Genomic DNA, 25803 nt, shown 5'->3' with positions numbered 1-25803 from the left:
CAGCATTTCCTTCCAGCTATCAACTGGTTGTCTGCCGGCAAAGCATGCTGGGGCTTGTAGTTTCACAACATCTGGAGGGCCGCAGGTTGGACAGGCCTGCTCTAGAACATTGAATGCCCCCTCCTCCTTTTAAACTTCTCCATGCATTGTTATTAGTAGCTTTTTTCATGAGACAACATCATTTTTAGGTTTAGGGGTCATTTAAATAGAACAATAATGTTTATAAGATGGTGTAATGTTCCCTCTATTATATAGATATGTAGGTTACTCTCAAACAGGAAACACGAAATTTCACTCTTCATAAGGTGTCCTATATGGTTTCTAATATGATTTTGTTTTGCATACAGATAATTGGATTAACAGCTTCAGTGGGCATTGGGAAGTCACAGTGTACTGTGGATGCTGTGCAGTATATCAGTAAACTGTGTGCTAGCTTGGACATTGAGGTCATATCTACTGTCAAACAAAACATGGAGGAGTTGCAGAAAGTTGTTTGCAAACCGGAGAAATGTAAGAGCGTAATTTACATATATAACATTTTATTTCTATATATGTCTTGGGTTGAGATGAGTGCGTAGGAGATGAACACTTAACTGTTAACGCTGAAAGACTGAAGCTAAAGTCTTTTTCAGTTCCGTTTAAGTGCACAAGAAGTTTGGCAGTTTTTTGCGTTAGGAGTATTTATTAGTTTGTTTTCACTCTTTAAGTTTTATGGAGAGAGAGAGACTGTGATAGCAACAGTAGTTTATGCATTTCACCAGCATACAAATGGACTATAGCTAGATGGTTCAGGTCCACTATTCAAGCAGGCTTATTCTGGTTCCAGTTCCAGAAAATGTTTCTGCTGACTTCACCACATCAGTGAGTGCTTCATGGGCAGAGCGTCACAGTGCTTTGGCCGAGCAACTGTCGCGCAACCACCTGATCCTGTGTTCACACGTTTTCATGTCCAAAATGCTAGCTTTGGTTGGAAAGTTTTGTGTTTAAGCTGTGTCTGAGAGTACTCTCCCATAGAGGCATCTTTGGAATTTCCCTATGGTAGCAGCATTCACCAGATAGGATCATGGAGAAAAGAGGAATTTTATAATTCTGTTAAATTGATTTCTAGTTTCTGTTTTCCCTTTTCTTTGGGACTTTGCAATATATGAAATGGAAAGGAATGGGTTTGGACTGGGCATTGGCTTTGCCACAAGAAAAGCCGGTGCCAGTGCAAAGCCAAATGTCATAATTTCTAGAAATGGTGATGATATTTGCCTAAAAACCGAAAGCACCTTGAAAACTACAGAAATGAGCTAGGACTTCAGTCATTTAGAGTAAACTATTAAGTGCCCAGCTCCTATGCAATCACCTCAACTCAAGGTAGCAGTCTGCCCCAAATGGATCTGGAAAAATGGATTTAACGCAAGTTTAAAAAAACTATTTTCTATTTATTGCAGTCATTCGTGAACCTAAGCATCGTGAGAGAGATCCATTTATTGTGATCATGTCAAAGATCATGGCTGAAACAGAACAGATGGCAAAATCAGTGTATCCAAGTATTGGTAAGAGTGATATACATAAAATAAAGCTTCTGGAATGCATCAGTCAAAGGTAGTGCAATGATTAATTGACCCAGGAGTCATGCAGCTGTGGGGTTATCCGCCCACCAATGTGAAAAACCCCCCAAACTTTTATATCATTTAATCTCTCCACGTTAATCCACTTAAAGGGTAATCCTACTAGTGTAGTAAATAATGGTAATATGTACTATATAGAAACATTCAATGTATATACTGTAAAGTATCAGCAATCCCCTACAAACTACTAATCAGTCTTAATCTCCACCAGCTGAGGTCAAAATATCCACTAATTGTCGTCATGGTTTACATCAAAGATATTTGCAATCAGTTTTCAGATAGCCAAAATTAATAGCTACTATTTTTTTAAATAGATTCAATAACTAATCATACTTCCACTGGTGGTCATCCCACAAAATGTATATAAGAATGTGGCTAAGGCCTTGCTTAGAACAATTTTCAATCAGTTTAACAGTGAATAGGTACACTTTATTCCCTTAAAACCGTTGTTGTTCAACGCTACATAAAGTGAGAAAGGAAAAAAAAAATTAATCAACGCCACCTTCAGAAAATATCAGGATAAATAATATATGCTAAAATCTGGATTATAAATGCAGTATTAATAATATCATCAATAAATACAACAAAATAGTGTTTAACGACAAGATAGGAGACTGAGCACAAAATCTATTTCTGCACCAGAATCTACTGTACATATACAGTGTGTTTGTGTATGTATATATATATATATATATATATATATATATATATATATATATATATATATATATATAAATATATATATACACGTTAACCCGTGCATGATACGCATGCATTCTAGTCAAATCAAGCTACTTAAGGTGTTAAAAAGGTTCTTGTCCTGCATTTGGGCCATAGCCCAGGCCTCCTCAGGGGAAGAGCGTTACTTCTCGACGCAAGCACCCTTTTTTAACGTGGTTTTGTCCACATGTCACTACCTCATCATTTTTCTCCATCACCTCATCCTTCATCTTTATCGCCACATCTATCCAGATGTCTATCCAGACACAGGGATCTCTCTCAGCGGTCCTGAGTATCACACTCCTCTCGCTCTGTCACCCCCGGCAACCACCAACCACTCCCAACTGTCACCCCAGCAACCACCAACCACTCCCAACTGTCACTTCTCCTTCAAGAAATATATATATATTTTTTTTAAATCTTTATAAACACTTTTAACAATTAACAAATTAAATTAATAAATTAAAAACATCTTAGTATACCAAATTTCAGCCCTTTCTGAGTTTTTTTTTCCACACACTAAGAATTTAGTAGGTCAGTGTATAACTCCGCCCAGCAGGTGGCGCTGCAGCAAATTTCAGCCCTTTCTGAGTTTTTTTTTTCCACACACTAAGAATTTAGTAGGTCAGTGTATAACTTTGCCTAGCAGGTGGCGCTGCAGCTTGTTGTTTTTTTTATTCCCTTACAGACACACGCCACTAGGCTTTTATATAGTAGATAGATATATATATATATATATATATATATATATATATATATATATATATATATTATATAATGTATTACTAATATTGTCTGTTTTTTGCAATACAGGCCAATGTTTGTCGGTAGTGATATATTTGGAAAGCTTTTCTTTTATAAGGATAGTTAGTTAATTAGTCTATCGTTTGAGGGATTGCAGGTGTATATTAAGCAATACTACAGCCACAAAAGGTCATTTTTAAGAACAAAAACATACCTTAGCAGTGCTTGGTAAAGATTCAGACAGTTATTAAAATCACAATTTAAAATAGAGCTCCACTCCAGCAGAGTTTTCCTCCCAAAGGAAACCATCCCTGGTAAGTGTCCAATTTATGTCAGTCACCTGGGACCCCTGTCCGTTACAATTGCTAGTGTAGCAGGCACCCCCCGTTTTCTGAGCCCACAAGAACTGGAGTAGTGGAACCAAAGTAAGATAGCTGTCAAATGGAAGTGAGCACTAGAAGTGACACCTGATTGGACAGGTGCCATACTAATCCAACAAGTAATGTTTTAATTCCACACTGTCAGTTAACAACCATTTGAATTTTAGCTGGTGGCCCCAGTCCTCCAGCACCTACAGAGCTCAAAAACAGCAGAGCTGTGTAAATCCCAGTAGCAAAAGTGAGGTTAGAGGCTGGGTCTCAAGAGAGGAGCCCACTGGACTTCTAACTGGGGAGGCTTATGTAGGCGAGAAACTCCATAATGAATAGAATCCTTTAAGTGTCAATACCAATATTAAGCCTTGCTTATTACTGAGATAAAGTCAGTTTTATAAGTTAATACATGTCTCACAAGTCCTGGATTAACCAAAACAATCAAAATTTCATTTTTTTTGTCCATTTTAGAAACTATGTCAAATATCCAGAACCGGACTTTTGGATCTCAGAATTATGAGCAATGGATCATTGACATTCAACAGAAATGCCGCACATTACAGCTGGAAGATAAAGTGGAGGAGAGTCGTCTCTGTAATGCCCTGTTTATATACACTGAGCATTTAAAGGTATGTAGCAATCACATATTTACTACTTGTGTATTGTAGAAATAAAACCATACAGCAAATGTATGTTATAGATTGTACATTGGAGTCCCCAGCTACTATCCTGAAGACACATTAGTATTAGGTACCATAGACTGGCTATCCTTCCTCCTTTTCCCTAACTCCATGCTGTTTGCATAAAGGTTGATCTGGCAAATAAAAGGGACCTGTTAATTATTTAATCTTTATTTACGAAGTATAGAGTAAATGGATTGTTTACTATACACTTACAGGTTCAATTCGGTAAGAGGTGACGCAATATTTCTCCGGAAATTTCTGCTCATTTTTCCTCACGTGCACAGAAAAATGAGCATAGATTTCTTACTATAATATCCCGCAATATGTACATCTGAACATCGAAGCGATATACAGCGACACCTTGCGCTGAATTGAATCTGCTCATAAGAATACATAACTTAATCTTGTTACCTATTTTTTGAGTGGTCAAGGCAGTGGTGGATAAGGACCATTTTTACGATACAACTGTCAAATGCTTAAATGTTTAGTGTGTACTTACTTTTTTTTTGATCAGGTAAATGTTTATTGAGTCTTCCAAAGACAAAAACAATCAACATAGCAAAACATAAGGGCATCTATGTAACCACATCACCTCTAGCAATCGCCCATAGGTGGACTAAACAGAACATTGCAGGAGTATAAAATAGATTTTTCACATCAACATTAAGAACCGTCTCACCATACACAAAGTACTAAAGAAGCACAGAAGGAGAATGTTGCAACGAAGATCCCTCCAACATTATCTTCATAGAATATGTTATATAATACAACATTAAAAGTGATGGAGTGCACAGGGTAGGCTGACCAGGAGACCCCCTCTCCCCTCCCCCGACATGTCAATAAAATATCTAGTCAGCCACCACTACATCTTGTGAGCAGGCTCTGTACCTGGTACAGTACCATCTTGACCAAATCTTACGATATTTGTTTTTTTTAGCTTTTCTACATATGGTGTACCTGCTTTATATGTCATCAGACGCTCCCTGTAACTAAGTGAACAGAGGCAGTCCAACTATTTACCTCACTGCTCTCAGAATAGGAGTCTCCTTATTTGCATACATGTGGAGTAATTTCTTAAAACCTGCGTTTTAAGAAGTTGAACATTGTCTGCATACAGAAGGCAAAGACTCCAAAGTCTTCTTAGATTCTGCATCTGCCTTCCAAGTCTTAAGCCAAGAGACCCTTAATGCCAAAATTCAATTAAACCAGCATCCAACACTGCATCCCCCAAATACTCAGACACCTTCCAGAATCTTTTTCATGGCCTTATTGATCCATACCGAAGCAGAAATGAGTATCTGGGAGACACCAGATGCTACGTAAATAGATTTCGGGATACTTTCAATTTTCATGTTTGTACTATCCTTATGATCTGCAGCTTTGGGGATTGAAATGGTCTGTAATCTGTGAGAAACTTGAAACTTATTTTTCAGTTTGGTCCAGGCTTCTCAGAACAGATTTTCCTACTGGGAACAAGGAAAACAAAGCAGTATTTTCTTTTTTCTCTTAAACAGCGCATTGTCAGGCTCCACTGGCTTCTTGCTATTTTAGATGTTAAATGTCAGCCTAGCTGCATGCACTAAATGATCCAACCCCTGTGTCCTAGCAGAATCTTTATCAAACAATGAGGAATCCTAGCAGTCTAATACTTCCGCTACTTCCCGTTCCCCTTGGGAAGGTCTCTTGGAATCAGACTTTCCCCAGCATCGAATGAGGGTCGAACTCTGATGCTAGTGAGAAGTAGCTGGTGACTATGTCACTAGAATCATCACTGATGAGGACACTCTCACCAGACCCTGCACTGACTAAGCAAGGTATTACACCCAGACTGGTTTGTCTGATGGCTTCCTGCTATACCTGTTGACCCTGCCCAAGCACTCTCAGATGCATGGGGTCAGACTTTGCAAGTTCAGCTATGGAATGCGCCAGGGGTCTAGTTCAGACTGACTCTGCCAGAACAGTGGCGGATCCAGTTTTTGTCTTCAGCCTTGCAGGCTGTGCATCATCATCATCAGTTATTTATATAGCGCCACTAATAAGGCATCTGTGCCTAGCTTTCCTGAGGAAATTTAAAGCAACATTTTAGACATGTATAAAAAAATCACCGAAGAAGCCCATCCCCTGTCTTAGACCTGGAATTACTCATTTTTTTGTTTTTAAAATCTCTTTATTTTCAAACTTTGTTCAACAGAAAACATTGTAGAACAAGTACAGAATTACTTCCTTTTTGAAACATGACAGGTGCAAAAAAATAAAGTTGAGGAATAGAGGGCAGACTCAGACCAATATCAGCAAGCAGAGTGTGTAGAAACACACACACACCATAAGCAATCCTACCACAGTTAAAGAAATGGCTAAGTGGTTAGCACTTCTACCTCACATCACTGGGGTCATGAGTTCAATTCCCGACCATGGCCTTATCTGTGTGGAGTTTGTATGTTCTCCCCGTGTTTGCGTGGGTTTCCTCCGGGTGCTCCGGTTTCCTCCCACACTCCAAAAACATATTAGTAGGTTAATTGGCTGCTATCAAAATTGACCCTAGTCTCTGTCTTTGTGTGTGTGTTAGGAAATTTAGACTGTAAGCTCCAATGGGGCAGGTACTGATGTTAATGAGTTCTATGTGCAGCGCTGCGGACTCAGTGGCGCTATATAAATAAATGGTGATGATGATGATGATCTCCCTGCAGCTGAGGGTATACAGATGAGAAAAGAGCAGCAAGGTCAGCAACAGTAAAAGGAGTAAAAACCATTGAGAATAATTATAAAGTCCTGAAGAGCCTCCATAGGATGAATGAGAAATCATATCTATTCATTAGAAAAGTTTGAATGCATTATTTTATGAACAAGATGACAAAATATGTATGTAGGCAAGTCTCCTTTGCTAAGCCTCAAAGGTACAGGGTAATGTCCATATCATTACAAGCTTTCTTATTTAGTAGTATTGTCAGTATAATAAATGTTATTTATTTATTTTCCTGTCCTTGATCTGAAAATGTTCCCTTCTCCATTACAACAGAAATTCAATGACTCTCTCATGATTAACGATGACGCCCGTACAAAAGATGCTTTGAATTATTTGGAAAACTTTTTTAATAATATACAAAGCGGACCATTTACCGACATTGAACAACAGCTGGCAAGGAAGTTTAAAGGTAGGAAAATAAATACACAGATAACAGATGTCCTTAGCAAGAAATACAGAATTAATTCACTATTATAACAGTTGGTTGTTTAGAAACTTAGACTGTTGACGACAGATGAAGATCTATTTACACATCTATTATGTTTTATTTTATGGCTTATTTTCAGGACAGGCATGTCTACCTAAATCAAATTTAAAATTCATTTAATGTTATTCATTCAACAATGCATTTGAATTGTTGGACATTTACTGTAAATGTATAGTTAAATGGAAATTCTGCATCTTTGTGCTCTACATTACAGGAAAGCAAAATACAAAATTATATCAAAACAGATCAAAATACAGTATATTTCCTAATTTAAAGGCAAAGTCCATTTTGGTGTACTGTTTGTTTCATAGACTAAACATACAAAATAGAACAAAAGAGCATATTCTGTAACTATGACCCCTATCTTATACACAACTATTTGCTACATGCATTCTATTAGAGATTGCATCCAGCTCTTGCCTTTATTTCAGTGTCTTCATCTTCTATGGGCTGTAGCGCATGAAGTCTACAGGCCATAGGTGACTCCACTGCTGCGTCACAAAACTGATAGCAAACTCTTAAGGGACTGGCGGTAAATTTATGCAACTTTTATCCATTAATAAACAGTCCACTAATGTAGCTTTTCCTCTAAATGTATATCTGTATGCAGAAATATTTCTCTGAAGTGGGTATTTTTGTATTAAAAGGTAAAAAATATGTTACAACCAAAGTCAGAAATCAGTCCTATTGAAATTGAAAGCTATTATTACCACTATCCTCTTTCTCAGCTGCCACATGCTCATTGTAAGTCTCATCCATAGAAACTGACAGTTTTCTGGAATAAGTTAACGCTGGACATAAGTCGCTTTGTTGTGGTCTGTTCATTAGAAAATAAGATACAAACCAAAGCACTATAGAGGGAGAATGTTCTATGTAGTTTTGGGGGGGGGGGGGGGGGGGGTTTCTGGTGGGTTACATGTGTTGATATTAAAAATCACTGCATACTGAAGGAGTAGACAAAGGAGTACAGGATTTTCTTTATAGTGGAATTCATAAACAATTCACTGAAATATGGCTTAAGAGTAGAATGGGCTGTAGATGTAGAGTAGATCACACTATAAGAGTCACCCCATTCTTTCTTACCAAATACTGAGAAACAGAGACTGGACCACACAGAAGTAGGAGAAAGTAGTGTGAAATGCTAGTCTGCTACTTTGCACACAAGACAACTAGATGCATCTACTGACACTTGAGAAAAATGATGGTTGGTACAGATGCTCGAATATTTCGAACCATTTTCAATATCCATAGAATTTCACTGATCCAGTGGCCACAAACATGTTTGCAGCACAACCATCAATGGAACCCAATTCCAATTTGTGGTTCAAAATGTGTGACTCATGTTTACAGTTTTCATTGTAATTTCACTGTTCACATTAAAATGAGTGTTTTTAATTTTTGAAACACTTTTTACGTATTTTTAATTAATTAAAAAGTATTTAATAATTTTTGTTTCAAATAGAACCTACACTAGTGTTCAGAGCTCAGGTTCGAAGTTCGCACTTTCTTGAATTTACCTCAATTTTTTTTGCATTATTATGAAGACTTATTGTCAACATATGATAGGTTTTACAAAGATTGTCAGTATTCATCACTAGAAGTACAGAAAAAAAGAGGATGTTGTTGTACTAGTTAGACACACCAACTACACATCTCTTTATATATTTTATCGGTATCATATTCTCAACATTTCTAGGTATATGTTGCGATCATTCTTATATTGAGGTGCTACCATCCAGTAACCAAATAATCAGAAGTAAACAAAAGAGAAAAAAGAACTGGATCTTAAAGGTGCACTGTGTAGTATTGGGTCTCTTATTAATTTCCTCTTCTGTGCCTCTCTCCCAGGACCCTTTGGGTACTACCTTTGCAGAGCCTGATGAGTCAGCTTGGACTCAGGGCTTAGTTTAGATACCTTCTTTCCGTGGAGAGTGTTCTGGCAACCGCTACCACATCTTTACCGTGTCAGCTTCAGCTTCTGGGGGTTCTCCAGACTCTGGAAGGGTCTGATTCTGATTTTTCGTCTCAGACAGAAGGGGAAGTGATAGAGGTTTCTTTGTGTCCTGATGGGTCTTACAGAAAGCAGGCAGTGGATAATTTAGGTTGTGCTGTTAGGTGGACACTAGAGATTTAGTACAGTGAGGAATAGGAGACTCCGGACACTTTGCTCTTCAAGAGGAAAACAAAACAGACTGTTTCGGAGTTGGAGTATCTGTCTTGTCTTTTCTCATCTTCCATGACAAGAGGGCTGTGCTTGAGACCAAAAATTCATTTCAGCCCAAATTGGTCTCCAAATCCTATCTGAATCTAGATATTGTGTTTCTGGACTTAGACCAGGATAGGTCTCCAGAGAACGAGGGCTTTCGTCACTCTGGATGTGCTTAGGACTTTGAGAACCTATGTATGTAGGACCAGGGAATTACTGAGGACAGATGATCTGTTGGTCCTTTACTATGTCCACAAGAGACAATGCCAGGGGGATTCATTTGGTTATTTGCCTGGCTTACATCGGAGCAGGTTACTCAGTCCCTGAAAATGTGTGCATGGCTGCCACCTGGTGTTCAGTGGAAAAATTCACAAAGTTAATTTAATTAAAATATTAATTTCAGATGGGATATAGAGGGGGAGGGGCTTGAGTTTTTGACAGTTAATTTATAGTGCCTAAACATCAATGCACTCTAACCCAGTGTTCCAATATCCCCCATTGGATTCAGAGAAAAAGATTTAACTTAAGTACAAAATTCCCATTTTACAGGATATGACATTGTTCATTGTCACCAGCTGACCTTGGCCCAGCCTACTTTATGTGAGGATCTGAGTAGATGCTTAGGACCTGTTCACAAAGAAATATTTCTTCCCTGTTATAGATTGTGTTCTGTAAAGAGCAAACACATAGACCTGAGGAAATCATCTCACCTGCTCCCAATCAGCTAGCCCCAGAACCTGTTTAAATCATAGGCGTCCCTTGTTAAATGGATGAGGTGGAAACCCTATTTGAAACACACCAGACCATATGTTTCCCAAAGCAAATTGCATTGGGATCAATGGTCTCTAAGCATGATAAAGTTTCTTTTGTGTGGAATATAATTATTTACATACGGAAGAATACTTCAGTGTGGACAGACCAGTAGCTGACATATAATTTATATAGTTTTCTTCTTATACCACACAGAGCTCAGTTGATTTTTTTTTTTTAATTCTTACAGATAATTTGCCACTGTTGATAGACATTTCAAATGACAATGAAAATCCAAAGCTGGAAGAGTTGCAGTTTATCATATTAGAATCCTACCATGAGAACCCAGAGACACGCACACTGCTCTTTGTGAAGACCAGAGCTTTAGTGGTGGTAAGAATTTGTATGTAACACAATTGGTGCAAGATTTTTTTTCAGATTTGATACACATGGGTATTACAGTGCTCTCGCTAAGTATATAAGAGATGACCCCGTATAGGAATGTTAATATAATAGAAGGATAAATGTAGAAGAGAGGGGAGAGCTTTATGACCTATTTTGTATGTTCTCTCCGCGTTTGTGCGGGTATCCTCCCACAGTCCAATAAAACACTGGTAGGTTAATTGGCTTCTGACAAAATGGACCCTAGTGTGTGTTCATGTGTGTGTCATATGGAATTTAGAATGTAAACTCCAAAGGGACAGAGACTGATGTTAATAATTACATATTATCTGTACAGAGTTGCATAATATGACTGACGCTAGATAAATAAAAGATGATAATAAAATACCTTGTTTCAGTTTGCGATGGAAAGGACGAACACTGCATATTACCACCCAATATAACTTGGCTATTGTTGTTAGACTCCCACAGTTCTATCTAATGGGACAGGTGGGAAAAAATGATATCTGTCCTTTCCTATGAGTTATGGAATTTGCATATTTATTAGATTCTCTTTTTAAGCCAAGAGCGTTTTGTGTATGAAATTGCAGGTTAGAAAACCTAGCTTTTAGATAAATTAAAATATTTAATAATCTAATTAACCTTGTTTATTGAAAGTAGTATGCCATTGTTTGTTATTTCTTGCGGTAACTTAATGGGCTGTCTTTAATGTGTAGGCCCTGAAGAAGTGGATTGAAGAAACGCCAGCACTCCAATTCTTAAAACCAGAAATGTTGATTGGAAGGAATAAGAGACACGATAACACAGGTAAACAATATAATTGTAAGCGTAAGTGTCAAGCAAAATTATAGTGTGAATGCACTGAAAGTTAATTTAATTAAAACATTAATTCTATTATAACACGCAGGACCATTTCTAGTGCTACAAGCAACCAGGGTGAGAGTTTAAAGGGACCCCAACCTTAACCGGGTAGCTGTTGAAGCCATATTACTAAGTCTGGTGCAGAAATAGGCCATGACTTAGAAGTGGAAATGGACCTTAGTGTAAGCCTCCACGCCAGACCTGCCACCATTCTTAGAGCATCGGCGTAACAAGATCTCATCGACCAATCTGGAGCAACCAGGATCACTGGTGTTCTTTCTCTTTTGGCCTCTTTTAATATACTGGGTAGCATAGCTATCAGTGGAAATGGGTATATTAGCTGATAGTTCCACGGTAGTGTCATGACGTCCACCAAGAACACCTATGGATCTCTGTTTCTCAAGCAGACCATCCCACTTTGTGGTTTAGCCGAGAGACTATTATGTTAAACACTGTCTGGACCCACCTCTCCACAATTTGAAGGATAAGCACCATATGAAGAGACCATTCTCTAAATGTTAGGACATTTTTTGGGAAGAGTTTTCTTCTTTGAGAGACCAACGACCCTGCAGATGAAGATGCAGCACCACTAATTTCCATCTGTGGAGGCTGACATCTGTGGTTACAATGGTTCAGTCCCATCTTCAACCACTACAAGAGAGCCTGTTCTGTCCAAGGTGACAAACTGATGAATTGCTAGTTCAAATGAAGATTGGACCTTGTCTTGATATAGTTTTTAAAAGTCCGGGAGTGGAAGCGTGTGTGTTGCACCATTTCAAAAGTGTAGACCATCTTTCCTAATAATTTCATGCAGAGGACAGATGTTTGTTTGAGGCTCAAGATAGCACTCACTAATTTTTGGATAGTTAGGATCTTTTCTTCTGGCAAGAAAACTCTTTGATAATTTATGGTACCCCCATGGCACTACCATCAACTGACCTGTTATGTGAAGATGATTCTAAAGAAAACAAACAAAATCTGCTTTGAGGAGATCATCCAAATAAGTGACAACAGTGACTCCCCCTGGTTTATAAAAGTGGCCATCAATGCCATGACCTATTGGTGAACAGTCTGGGGGCCCTGGTGAGCCTGAAGAGAAGAGCTCTGAATTGAAAGTGTAAATCCTGAAACACGAATCTGAGGAGTGTGATGTCCTTCCCAGATTGGGATGTGAATATAAGTATCCTTTACTCAAATAATGGTGTATTCTGGTTCAAGATTGGTCGATAGGTCTTGCCCAGTTTTTTAAACAGAATTTGAATAAAACTAAAAATAAAGTTAAAATAAATGGACTGTAAAATACAGTCATGGCCAAAAGTTTTGAGCATTACACAAATATAATTTTTCACAAAGTCTGCTGCCTCAGTTTTTATGATGGCAATTTCCATTTACTCCAGAATGTCATTAAGAGTGATCAGATGAATTGCAGTTAATTTCAAAGTTCCTCTTTGCCATGAGAGTGAACTTTATCCCAAAACACCATTTCCACTGCATATCAGCCCTGCCACAAAAGGACTAACTGACATCAGGTCAGTGATTCTCTCGTTAACATAGGTGAGAGTGTTGACGGGGACAAGGCTGGAGATCACTCTGTTATGCTGATTGAGTTAGAATAACAGACTGGAAGCTTTAAAAGGAGGGTGGTGCTTGAAATCAGTATTCTTCCTCTGTTCATCATGGTTAACTGCAAGGAAACACGTGCAGTCATCATTGCTTTGCACAAAAAGGGCTTCTCATGCAAAGATATTGCTGCTAGTAAGATTGTACCTAAATCAACCATTTATCAGATCATCAAGAACTTCAAGGAGAGAGGTTCAATAGTTGTGAAGAAAGCTTCAGGCCTCACAGGAATGTCCAACAAGCACCAGGACCATCTCCTAAGTTGATACAGCTGTGGGATCGGGGCACGACCAGTGCAGAGCTTGCTAAGAAATGGCAGCAGGCAGGTGTGAGTGCCTCTGCACACACAGTGAGGTGAAGACTTTTGGAGGATGGCCTGGTGTCAAGAAGGCCAGCAAAGAAGTCACTTCTCTCCAGGAAAAACTTCAGGGACAGACTGATATTCTGCAAAAGGTACAGGGATTGGACTGCTGAGGACTGGGGTAAAGTCACTTTCTCTGTTGAATCCCATTTCAGATTGTTTGGGGCATCTGGAAAAATGCTTATCCGGAAAAGGAAAGGTGAGCGCTACCAGTCCTGGGTCATGCAAACAGTAAAGCATCCTGAGACCATGTGTGGGGTTGTTTCTCAGCCAAGGGAGTGAGCTCACTCACAATTTTGTCTAAGAACACAGCCATGCCTAAAGATTGGTACCAAAACATCCTCCAAAAGCAACTTCTCCCAACCATCCAAGAACAGTTTGGTGATGAACAATGCCTTTTCCAGCATGATGGAGCACCTTACCATAAGGCAAAAGTGATAACTAAGTGGCTTGGGGATCAAAACATCGAAATTTTGGGTCCATGGCCAAGAGCCTCCCCATACCGTAATCCCATTGAGAACTTGTGGTCAATCCTCAAGAGGCGGATTGACAAACAAAAACCTACAAATTCTGACAAACTCCAAGCATTGATTAGGCTAGCGTGCAAGGCCATCAGTTAGTATGTGGCTCAGAAGTTGATTGACAGCATGCCAAGGTGAAGGTCTTCAAAAAGAAGGGTCAACGCTGCAAATATTGACTCTTTGCATAAACTTAATATAATTGTCAATTACAGCCTTTGACACTTATGAAATGCTTGTAATTTTACTTCAGTATACCATAGCAACATCTGACAAAAAGGTCTAAAAACTCTGAAGCAGAAATCTTTGTGAAAACCAACACTTGTCATTCTCAAAACTTTTGGTCTGTGCCATTCTGGAGAGAAATGGCATTCAAAATGAACCAAGTCTTCCCTAGGAGATCTGAAAGGTGAGGATTTAAAAGAAACAATTTGCTTATTTTTCTTTTAAATAAGGAAACATCAGGAACTGGAGAATCTTGCGGATCTAGCATGGCATGACGATACGCCACAACTTGTTCGTCAATGCTGACACTGATGAACTCTTTCTCGATTCTGGACAAGTCCTCAAAATCAGTCACCCAGCAGCTCGCCCTCTTCTTGTGATGAGAATTTTGAATCTTCACAGATACGTACCTTTGCTGTATTCCGGCGCTTATAAAGTCCTTGGGCTAAAGAAGATTCTAGTAATGTTGTAGCTGTGACAGGACAATCAGTGAGAGCAGTTTTGGCAAGATTTCCTACTGCAGTAAGGCCTGCCAAGGAAGAGGTACCATGAGCTGGGATATAGCACTCCCCCCCTCAGGTCCAGTCCAGAGAGGGCACCCTGTTCTTAAGACAGCTCTCCAGCATGCCCCTCTATCCCTAATAGGAACAGTCCTATCAAAAGGAGTGCTATATTAACAAAAACCCTGGTCATAACGGTGTGGAAGCTGCATCTATAAAGAGCATAGGATTGTTGAAATCTGCCTGTGGTTCCAGGGTCCGCCATTTTGAGGCTGACACTCCGCACTAGTCAAACCAGGACCCTCTGTCACTGTTCAGCATATCAGTGAGTAGGCTTCTCATCGGGAGCCCTTTCCGTCAGAGCGGGGTCGAGGAGACGTGTGATGCTGGATATGACTTCACCTCCTGATACATAGACAGTCCCACACAGAGGTCATTATAAGCTGCAACAGCAGCTCTGAAATCTATTTATAGAAGAATAAAATTAAAAAGAAAGAAGAAATAAACCATAAAGTGACTGCTGTAGGCAGCCCTGTGCAATAGCGCCCAATTATTTTCCTTTAAAACCGGAGAGCTGTTGGTGAGAGGATATAGAGAAGAGAAACTTCAGTCTTTGTGGTGGTGTTAACTCCTAAGTTACCAGCTCCTATACCCCAATAGAGGGGACACAGCACTTTAACTGCCACTTTACAAAGCCTCCCGGTATTAAAAACACAAGAATAACAATAAAATTGGATGACCCCTCATTTCCTGACTTCCTACACTTATTAAAGGAGTGTAATTTCCCATTGTACCTCTTTCAGAACCTTTGTTTCCCAACTCACTAGTAGTCAAGTAAAAATATAGTATACGTCACTCTTGCGCAAAAAAGTTTAAACAAAGCCTCACTATACATGGAGTGTGAGTCACAAACTATGGAAGGATGTATTGGTTTAAGATATGTTCACCTTTTTGTTATATTACTTTACATTTGTATCTGACTTCATCTTCTTTGCCACTGGCACTGTATGCACATTGGACAGACGATCTCTTGTAGTCCTTGATTTTAATTGTTGACAGATATCAAAATGCAGTGTTGAATGAATGAATGAATAAATAAATGTAATATTAATGTTGTACATGTTCTGTAGAATACAGTATTCCAATAAACCAAACACGTCAGGAAAAAGGTTTGATGACTAATCTGCAATATATGTCTAGATCTTATTAAGATTTTTTATGTCTTTTTGGTCTAGGGATGACCCTTCAAAGTCAGAAAGGAGCTCTAGAAACATTTAAAATCTCAGGAGAGAGCAAATTGTTGATAGCTACATCTGTGGCTGACGAAGGCATAGATATACCTGCATGTAATCTTGTTCTTCTTTATGAGTATGTCGGCAATGTCACCAAGATGATACAAGTCAGAGGTAAAATTACAGGTGGAAATCAGATGGGGGCACTGTGCAGTTAAGCTTCAGTTGGGAATGTCAATTAAGTATTCTGAAAACCAGTGAGACATTAAACTGTACTGGAGCATTATATGGAGACAACTCATAAGCAGATTGAGATAAAACTTATAAAACATTGGAAAAGGTAGGGTAAGTATATATATATATATATATATATATTTTTTTTCTTTTGAAACATATTTTCTCTTGTTCTATGCTTTACATGTAGATGAAGTTGTGATAGCCCAGTGTATATATGAACTGTAAACGTATCTGTGAATGTTATTAAATGAATGAATGTAATTAGTAATTTTTTGTTACATATAGTAACTTGGTACTTTAATATTATTTATGGTGCTTTCATTATTCAAACATACCTTAGATTGAATAAACACAGCATCTGATTGGAGCTGTGTAACTATTTTGGTCACATTGACAGATGGGACTGGTGTCACACACAGATCACTGGATGATCAATAAGAGTCCTGCAGTTCAGACTATTAATTTCCCTGTAGTCTCTAAACACATAGTTCATACTGAAGCTAAAGCATGACTATGAGCTTCTTGCAATATTGTGATGTAAGCCTTATTTAATTAAAAATATGTGCACTTTAAAAAAAAAAATATATATATATATATATATATATATATATATACACATACACATATACATATGGTGTCTCACACAGGTCGAGGAAGAGCAAAGGACAGCAAATGCTTTCTTATCACAAGTAAGAGAGAGCAAGCCGAGAAGGAGAGATATAACTTGCTACATGAGCAGTTGATGAATGAAGCTGTTGCTCAATTACAGAAACAGGAAACGGATGATTTTGTAAAGCAGGTAACATTTACTGGCATAGGCTCCTATGGTATTGCAGATTTCATAAAACAGTAATCTTAGGATATTCCACTCAAAACTTGTTTTCAGATTTGGGTGGAATTATTCTTTAATTGGGATGGCATTGAGGCGCTCCTGTGGGGTCTTCCAGCGTCAGACTGTACTTGCTCTTTCCAACCGTGGGGTTTTTTTTTTTCAACCAACTTGCTTTGCTGCCTGTATGCAGCAAGGGATGATGTTGTGGGACCCACTAGGGGGCCTGAATGTCATACTCCAGGTAAGCAATCTTTGGGGACTGGTTTTCAGTTTGGTTATGTGATAAGCTAAATTTAACTATCACTACATTTGTAGCAAATGAACAGCCTAAAATGATGGTTTGATTACACTGATCACCCATTATTTGAATAAAGTATGTGTTGTGTGTGTAGTGAGCTCTAAAAGTAAGAACAGGGAACATGATGTTTTTTTCTCGTATGACTTTTCTTATTAGCATTTTGTAACAGTATTTTTTTTTGTATGGAATTATCCAGTGATTTTCCTAAGAATACCAGGGTGTAGAGTTCTGGGTAACAGTGGGCTATAACAGAATTTTGCATCTGCCATTTTACCACTATAAATGGGGTGCAGGCTTTTATCGAATTATATGCATTGTCAAAAGTGTAGCCTGATGGTCTTTTAGTTGAATATGAAAAACAGAATATGACAATTGTCTGAATTAAGGTTTATGGGCACATATTTATTACTAATTCAATGACCTTCTAAAAAAAAAGTTTAGAAGGAATAAAAAAAAAAAAGTGTTATCCCTGATCTGTGTTCACATTGTCGGCCCCCACCTCCGATTTGTACTCTTGGATATAAAAGAATAAAGGTGCTAGCAGAAATGGACATTTATAAATCTATCATTTACTATCTAAATATAACTTTTGTTTATGCAGAACCTTATATCCCAAAGAAACGAAAAGAAACTTCGTGACTTCACAAAGAATTTCAAAGGCCGGGAACTTACAGAGGAAAATAAACGACTGATTTGTGGTAGATGCAAAACTTTTGCATGCAACACAGATGACATCAGAACTATAAATGTAAGTGAAAGAGCTTCACATACTGTACTGTCAGCAAGGACCCATGGATGTTTAATAAAAGTAAACCTTGCTTATCTGAAATAAATGCATTTTATATGCACTCATGTATGATGTCAGAAGATGCAGTACAGATGTGTTTGCCATATCTGTATCAGTTATTATTTGTTCCAGTTACACAAAACCTAATAATCCTGGCAATTGAGAAATCAGTCTACAATGTTTCTCCTAGTTAAAAAAACAAACAAACAAACAAAGTAATGTCAAATCGAAATAAAAAATCAACACTTATTTCCTTATGTTTCGAGTAAGTTGAGAATATTTTAGTTATATATCAAATGTGGACATATAGTGTTTGAGGTGTTTAAATTGGTTTAACTATACTGGTAATGTGTAGTTAAACCAATTTAAAGACCATCGCAGACATGGCATGGAATACCTACCATATATCATATGGTGGGTATGCCATAACCTGCCAATAATGGTTTGGATCGAGGGGGGTACAAGATTATTTTTCATAAAACATTTTACAATCCACTAGACTATAAACCGAATTATGCACTCGCTCTACAACAAATTGATGTAACCCGTGGCTTTCCAGTTGTTATGGAACTACAAGTCAAAGACTGTCCAGACAACCAGCAGCTGGTAAGGCATGCTTGAACATGTAGTTCCAAACCAGTTGCTCAGTTTTGGTATACAGTAAATTACATTGCTGAACTGCTGCTCCGCGGTACTCCTCCCGTACACTCTTCAGCATTAACAGTTATTATTAAGCCACTGAGGAGTTCTGGGACCATATAAAAGCAGAGTGCTTTTATGCAGGTCACGGAAGTCGGGGGCAATTTCTTATAATTATTATGACTAACAGTAAGGGATATATAATTTCTAATAATACAAGTTTTCCTAATGAACACTGAAGTGATGACAACTCGCCAATTGTAAAATGTCCCCCCAGGATCAGGAAAAAAAGAAAATAAAAATAATAAAGGTCACTCCCATGAACAAACCTTGCTCCAGTATTCTAAATTCTGGTAACCTTATGACACTTTTATAGATATATTTACAAAGGTTACGTGTAGTGCTCCTATTATGTATTAACATAAAAGACAACACGTATCACCTATATCCAGCATTTATACCCAATTCTCACCATTCACTAACACATTATTTTGTTTTCTGTACCAGTCTTCCCATCACACAGTGATTGATAAAGACTTCAAGGACAAGTATTATGCAAAACCGCATTCAAATCCAAATACATTTAATGGCTTCGAGAAGCGATTTAAAATATTCTGCAAGAATCCCAAATGTGGAGACGACTGGGGAGTGGCTGGCAACTACCTCAGCTTCCAGAACATACCACTCATCAAAATTGACAAGTTTGTGGTAGAAAACGCAGATGGGTCTCAGATTTATTTCAAGAAATGGGTGAAAGTTGATTTTAGAATGAAAGAATTTAAACAAGAAGAAATACAAGAATCATTCTCTGTTAACTCGGAGTGAAGACAAAATGACACCTATATGTACTTTTTTAAAAGCATCAAACTATGAAGTTGGTACTTAGATTAAAATGTGGTGATATATGATATATGGTAAAATGTGGTGATATATGATATATGGTAAAATGTGGTGATATATGATATATGGTAAAATGTGGTGAAATATGGCAACCAGGACTAAATTGGTATCTCTTTTCCACTACATCCATACAGGGATTCTTCTTATCAGAAAGAGAGCTATGGGTATACATAATTCATTAACTATTTGTCTGCTTGGCCAGATGACTGTGTAGCCATACCAGACATTAATCTAGTATAACTACCCAGTGCATGTCAACTTTCCTGGATCTTCAGGGATTAAGAAGACCTGACCATACTGTCTCAGAAATGTATACTGGGTCTAGGAGTCCGAACTTCTTTCTGGTTTTAAGCAACTAGGAGAAATTGATGATGCAGTAGACTTGATGAAATAACTGTGCCCTCAGCAGCAACCAACCATATTGTTAGCGACAAGAAGAAAACATCCAAAATCGCCCATTCTCCATGCCAACAGGTGATGACATCTGGTTATGCAGAATATAGCAGAATATAGCAGGCATAAAAATGCTGATACTTCTGAATACAGTTTGTCACTGCAGTCTCAATTAGATCTTTGGGAAACCACAAGTTCTGTTGAAATATGAATCGAATGAACCAGTAACAGGTGATCAGAGGGACATATTTTGGAATTTGGTTGGGCGTATACTTTGGAAATTAGTTTTGTCTATTCTTTGGAAATTGCATACAATATCTATATAATTTGTATGCCCTTGAAAAAGCACCCAAAATGTCTCAATATTAGATTTATAGCTGTTTATAACTTTTTATTATTATTTAAAATATTGTTACTTATTGATTAAATCACATACATGTACTTTAATTATTTCCCAATACTTAATAAATGCATATGGAGTTTGAATTGTTTGATTTCAGCTGGAATACTTTTATTACATGAAAAGCAGGAACTAAATGTCAAATAAACAGGACTTTCCCCTAGTTAAATAAAAACAAAGATTCTGCAAAATCCACAACTCTTAAATAGATTTATTTTGATTTATTTTTTTTAACAAAGCAATTATGTTTGAAGATAATGACAGAAAAAACCAACTAAAATTTACTAGGGAAAATATTCTGTAGGTGTAGAGAAAAGTAACATGTGATCTCAAAACAGGTACATTATTCATTTTCAAGTAGAATTGAAACATTTAGACAATGTCATGGCTTACAATCTCAGGATCCCTCTACAGTAGTCACTTCATTACAAGCAATAGATGGAGTGGCATTGTTTTAGACAAGCAAAACAATCCCACACTGGTTCATTTTAAGTATATGCGTGCAGCATTAGCACCACCTTTTCACATACACTGGTGCAGCACCAATGGAGCAAGGCCATGCTCAGCGACTGTGCTGCTGTTGTAATAGAAAGTGGCTTCATGGGTGTAACACCTATGAAGTATAGAAACCAGGACAGCTCACACACCTCACTCCAGACCAATAGCGATATCTCAGGTAGTAAAGGTGCTACTGCCAAAATTCATCCTTTAGTGGAAATCTTCTACTCTGTTGTGTCTTCTCTCTATCAACAAATTATTGAGGGGTATGTTGGACTCTATTCGTTTTTACTCTGATCACAAATACTTCTTGAATCAACACTTTGCTGTCATGTGAGGAATCTGCAGATATATGGCAGTATATGCATATCCTTCTTCCAGCCTAAAATAATATTCAGCAAAGTGTAAACTACGGCTAACCTCTAGTGGAGGATTGCAGCAACTGCAGCTGTGTGTGTTCTACATTTTAGTAATGCCACAGGCAGATTGCGTCACAGCTGATTACTTGTTTTATCTCCACACTTCGTAGCCATTGGACATGTTCTAGACCTTTTTTTTCTTTTAACTAGAGTTGGCCATTTTACGGATCATGTAGTTCAAGATGCCTCCATTGCGGTAATAGGTAAGCTCAACATCTGTGTCAAATCTCATGATGGCTTCAAAAGTCTTTCCTGTATCCAGCTGTTGAGGGAGGAGAAGCAGAACATGAAGTAGGTAGGTGAATGCACCTGGAAAAGGTTATGCAGAAACGAGACCTGTCCTTGCAATTCTAAATCTGTAAAACAATCCATGTCTAGCATAACACAGCTGTGTAGGGTGCACAATAGTGTGAATTTAGAAGTAGCAACTACAGTATAAGGTGGAGAGTTTCACTAGATAATGGCTGTAAGAGAGTGTTGTGCTGCGGCTGAAAAAATCCATCACATCAGGAATTGCCTTATGCGGCGGTTCCCAAAGTGTACGCCGCGGGCCAGCCCTAGAAAAAAGAAAGCAAGCAGAAACTTACCAATCCGCGCGGCGCTAGGACCCTGCAGCCTCCTCTCTCCCGCAGCTGTCACTGAATATCGACGTCAGTGACAGCTGCGCGAGAGAGGAGGCTGCAGGGTCCTAGTGCCGCGCGGATTGGTACGTTTCTGTTTGCTTTCTTTTTTTCTATAGCTGGTGCGGGGCAGAGGAGAGAGAGGGGGATCGTGGCAGAGGAGGGTGACAGAGGGCAGAGGAGGAGGACAGAGAGCAGAGGAGGGGGACAGATGGCAGAGGAGGGGGTCAGATGGCAGAGGAGGGGGTCAGAGAGCAGAGGAGGAGGGCAGATGGCAGAGGAGGGGGTCAGAGAGCAGAGGAGGGGGACAGAGAGCAGAGGAGGGGGACAGAGAGCAGAGGAGGGGGACAGATGGCAGAAGAGGATGGCAGCAGAGGAGGGGGACAGATGGCAGAGGAGGGGGACAGATGGCAGCGGAGGAGGGGGGCAGATGGCAGAGGAGGGGGGCAGATGGCAGAGGAGGGGGGCAGATGGCAGAGGAGGGGGGCAGATGGCAGAGGAGGGTGACAGCGTGAGAGAGGGCAGAGGAGGGTGACAGCGTGAGAGAGGGCAGAGGAGGGTGACAGCGTGAGAGAGGGCAGAGGAGGGTGACAGCGTGAGAGAGGGCAGAGGAGGGTGACAGCGTGAGAGAGGGCAGAGGAGGGTGACAGCGTGAGAGAGGGCAGAGGAGGGTGACAGCGTGAGAGAGGGCAGAGGAGGGTGACAGCGTGAGAGAGGGCAGAGGAGGGTGACAGCGTGAGAGAGGGCAGAGGAGGGTGACAGCGTGAGAGAGGGCAGAGGAGGGTGACAGCGTGAGAGAGGGCAGAGGAGGGTGACAGCGTGAGAGAGGGCAGAGGAGGGTGACAGCGTGAGAGAGAGCAGAGGAGGGTGACAGCGTGAGAGAGGGCAGAGGAGGGTGACAGCGTGAGAGAGGGCAGAGGAGGGTGACAGCGTGAGAGAGGGCAGAGGAGGGAGACAGAGGGCAGAGGGGGCAACGTGAGAGAGGGCAGTGTGCCTGGATTCAGAGGGGGCAACGTGAGAGAGGGCAGTGTGCCTGGATGCAGAGGGGGCAGTGTGCCTGGATGCAGAGGGGGCAGAGTGTCTGGATGCAGAGGGGCATTTTTGCATACAACTAAATAAGTATTTCTGTCGTGACCTAAATACTTATTACAATTTTTTGACCCAACTACTTCTAAAACAGGACTGCTCAGTAATTATTTTGGAAGGGTGCCTTGAAAAAATTTGGAGACTCTAAGGGTGCCGCGAACTGCAAAAGTTTGGGAACCACTGGCCTTATGCATATATATTAATTGGAGCACATTTATGTTGTGATATAGACAATCAGCTGTTTCTGCTTAATGTTCTCAAGCTGTACTATAAACCCAACAGAGTAACACTGGTCTTGTAAACCAAATTATTTTAATGAAAGAGGCCAGTTTGGCGATATGTGTAAATTAGTCTATATATAATGTAATTTAACCTTACTGATCAAGGAAAATAATCACAAAGTCAAATAAAAGAGTTCACACAGAAACTCATGGACACTACAAAATGAGGCAACAGACATTAACTTCTTGTCTACAAAGTAAAATCATATGGGTCCTTACCTTTATCTGGACATTCATGCCTGGTCGGAGATCTTTATCTTCGGGAATGAGAATGGTGTAACGCTCTTGCCCAGTGAGTCGCAATGTCTCTGCATTGTCTTCTGGCAAATATTGCAGAGGGATTATCCCCATTCCTACAAGGTTACTGCGGTGAATGCGTTCATAGCTCTCAGCGAGGACAGCCTTAATTCCCTGCATAAAAGATTATTTTATAATTATTTAAGCATGCACTCAATTGTTTATTTAGCCTCTTCTTGTCAGCAATGTCCAAGTTCATATTGGTGTCCTGAATCTTAAAGGGCATCTTAATGTGTTATGTCATATTTGACAAATATGGATCCCCAAACAATTCCATCTGAAAATTGATGGACACAGGACACGTCGGTGGCTGGATTTCACAAATATCTGACAGCTAAGCATTGGCTTGCAATGCAACTATGACTTCATAGAGTCAAGTGGCTCAATGACTGTGCATGCTCACTGGAGAATCTGAGAAGTTAAGAGGCGTATGCAGCTCTTGACAGCCAGCACACTCTGATGGGACAGGGGAATAAGGTTCTCCATACACTTTCATTTCACTCTTCAGGAGCATGTGAGCATACTGAAACCCACAGCTTTGTAAAACCATAAATCTAAAATTGAAGCACTCTGCAAAATTATTTATACCCATCCAACATAGGCATGTTAGCAATCCTACACACTGAAGCTGTGTGGAAGAAACCTTGCTTCTCATCACCTGAAAATCTAATGCTCTGACCATACCTGTAAGAAGGGTCCTTTTGCAGCCCAGTCCCTGGAGCTCCCTGATCCATATTCCTTGCCAGTAAGGATGATTAAATTATGGCCAGCCTCCTGGTATTTTTCAGCTGCATCAAAAATATCAACCTAGGAAAAAAGTCACAGGTCCATAAAGAGTTCTACCTTTGTGTTAAGTGAATTAACTAATAAATAACATGCAACAACATATCCCATAATCATTTATGTTGTAGATGGATTGAATATGATATTAATTGCAGTTGAATGAAATCCTAACTACTTATAGCATAACACTGTGGTTAGTATTTATTAGTATAATCAGTTTAATCATCTTCCTACATTATAAATTATAGTTCTTCCATTTTGGTTGTAAGACTCCAAGCCTGTTATCATACATTTAATATTTTTATATACCCCCCTTATTGTCTCTACGCCCTGTTAATTGTCTATGGCTTCTATGTTCACCTCCAGTTTAAAATTTCCTCCATCCTCTAACCATCATCTCCTGCCTGTCCCTACTGTAGACACTGTCGCTGTTAGTGTCACTGTCTCAGTTCCCTAAAACCATCATTTCTGCACCAAACTCAGACATTTAGGAAACCTTTCTAAGCTCTGTCTTTCAGGTGTAGCATCTCGAGTATTTCAGAAACTACAACCTCGGCAGCCCTTTAACTTTACAGCCTTTAAATTATTTCTGAAGTCCGCCCCTTAACCAAATTTTGTCATTGGTACTGAGATGTGCCATGACTGCTTGGTTTTCACCAGCCCCTTCCAACAATCGGTATCAACCCAATCCACAATATGGCAAACCTGAGCATCGAGGAGACAGCAAACGGTTCAGCAATCATGGTCCTGTCCACAGATTACCCTTTCTGTTCTCCTAATAACTGAATTTCTTACCGCCAGCACCTACCTGGCCTTCACTACTCTCCTGTTCTCACCTTTACTGGAGTAGTCAATTCACCTTGCTGCTAGTGGAAGCTTTCTGCCATAGAAATGCTTGTACTGAACTGACATCTAATATCAGCAAATTGGGCATATTTATTGGGTTGCATAAATTCTACTAACCTCCCTCACACTCTTCCCCCTACTCCTAACTATGAACCTATCTACTTCAGGATCTCCCATGTATTCACCCTTCTCTACACTTCCCCCAACCAATAATTGCTCAGCAGCAAACTCTTAAGCAACTAATTTAGATACACAATGTGGGCCTGATTCATTAAGGAAAGTAAGGCAAAAAAAATAGCAACTTTGAACCTTGCAAAACGATGTTGCATTTGAGGGGGAGGTAAATTTAAAAGGTGAGAACAGATCTATAATTGGGATAGAGCATGTCCTAGATTAACTTTTAAAGCCAGCGTAAAAATAAAGCTAAGTATTTGCATCCTACATGAAA

The 25803-nt window shown here is 39.3% G+C and overlaps 2 protein-coding genes across 7 annotated transcripts in view; one reads left to right on the top strand and one right to left on the bottom strand.

Annotated features, from left to right (window-relative positions):
• The window catches only part of RIGI (RNA sensor RIG-I), a 68076-nt gene extending 47465 nt beyond the window's left edge, over positions 1 to 20611 (top strand). For all 4 annotated transcript variants that reach the window (XM_075210878.1, XM_075210877.1, XM_075210880.1 and 1 more), the window contains 10 exons: positions 348 to 510; positions 1437 to 1541; positions 3923 to 4080; positions 7151 to 7286; positions 10571 to 10713; positions 11439 to 11529; positions 16043 to 16213; positions 16924 to 17075; positions 18008 to 18154; positions 19340 to 20611. In XM_075210878.1, the coding sequence (XP_075066979.1) occupies positions 348 to 510; positions 1437 to 1541; positions 3923 to 4080; positions 7151 to 7286; positions 10571 to 10713; positions 11439 to 11529; positions 16043 to 16213; positions 16924 to 17075; positions 18008 to 18154; positions 19340 to 19657 (1584 nt within the window). In that variant the 3' untranslated portion in view covers positions 19658 to 20611. The remainder of the gene's footprint in view (positions 1 to 347; positions 511 to 1436; positions 1542 to 3922; positions 4081 to 7150; positions 7287 to 10570; positions 10714 to 11438; positions 11530 to 16042; positions 16214 to 16923; positions 17076 to 18007; positions 18155 to 19339) is intronic.
• A 110-nt stretch (positions 20612 to 20721) lies between these two features.
• The window catches only part of ACO1 (aconitase 1), a 36364-nt gene continuing 31282 nt past the window's right edge, over positions 20722 to 25803 (bottom strand). For all 3 annotated transcript variants that reach the window (XM_075210882.1, XM_075210884.1, XM_075210881.1), the window contains exons 19-21: positions 24411 to 24533; positions 23649 to 23840; positions 20722 to 21704 (exon numbers count right to left, since the gene is read on the bottom strand). In XM_075210882.1, coding sequence (XP_075066983.1) covers positions 21585 to 21704; positions 23649 to 23840; positions 24411 to 24533 — 435 coding nt within the window. In that variant the 3' untranslated portion in view covers positions 20722 to 21584. The remainder of the gene's footprint in view (positions 21705 to 23648; positions 23841 to 24410; positions 24534 to 25803) is intronic.

The sequence above is a fragment of the Mixophyes fleayi genome, chromosome 1 (assembly GCF_038048845.1).
Source record: "Mixophyes fleayi isolate aMixFle1 chromosome 1, aMixFle1.hap1, whole genome shotgun sequence".
In the NCBI taxonomy this organism is placed as follows: domain Eukaryota; kingdom Metazoa; phylum Chordata; class Amphibia; order Anura; family Limnodynastidae; genus Mixophyes; species Mixophyes fleayi.
This window is presented reverse-complemented; position numbering and strand designations above follow the sequence as displayed.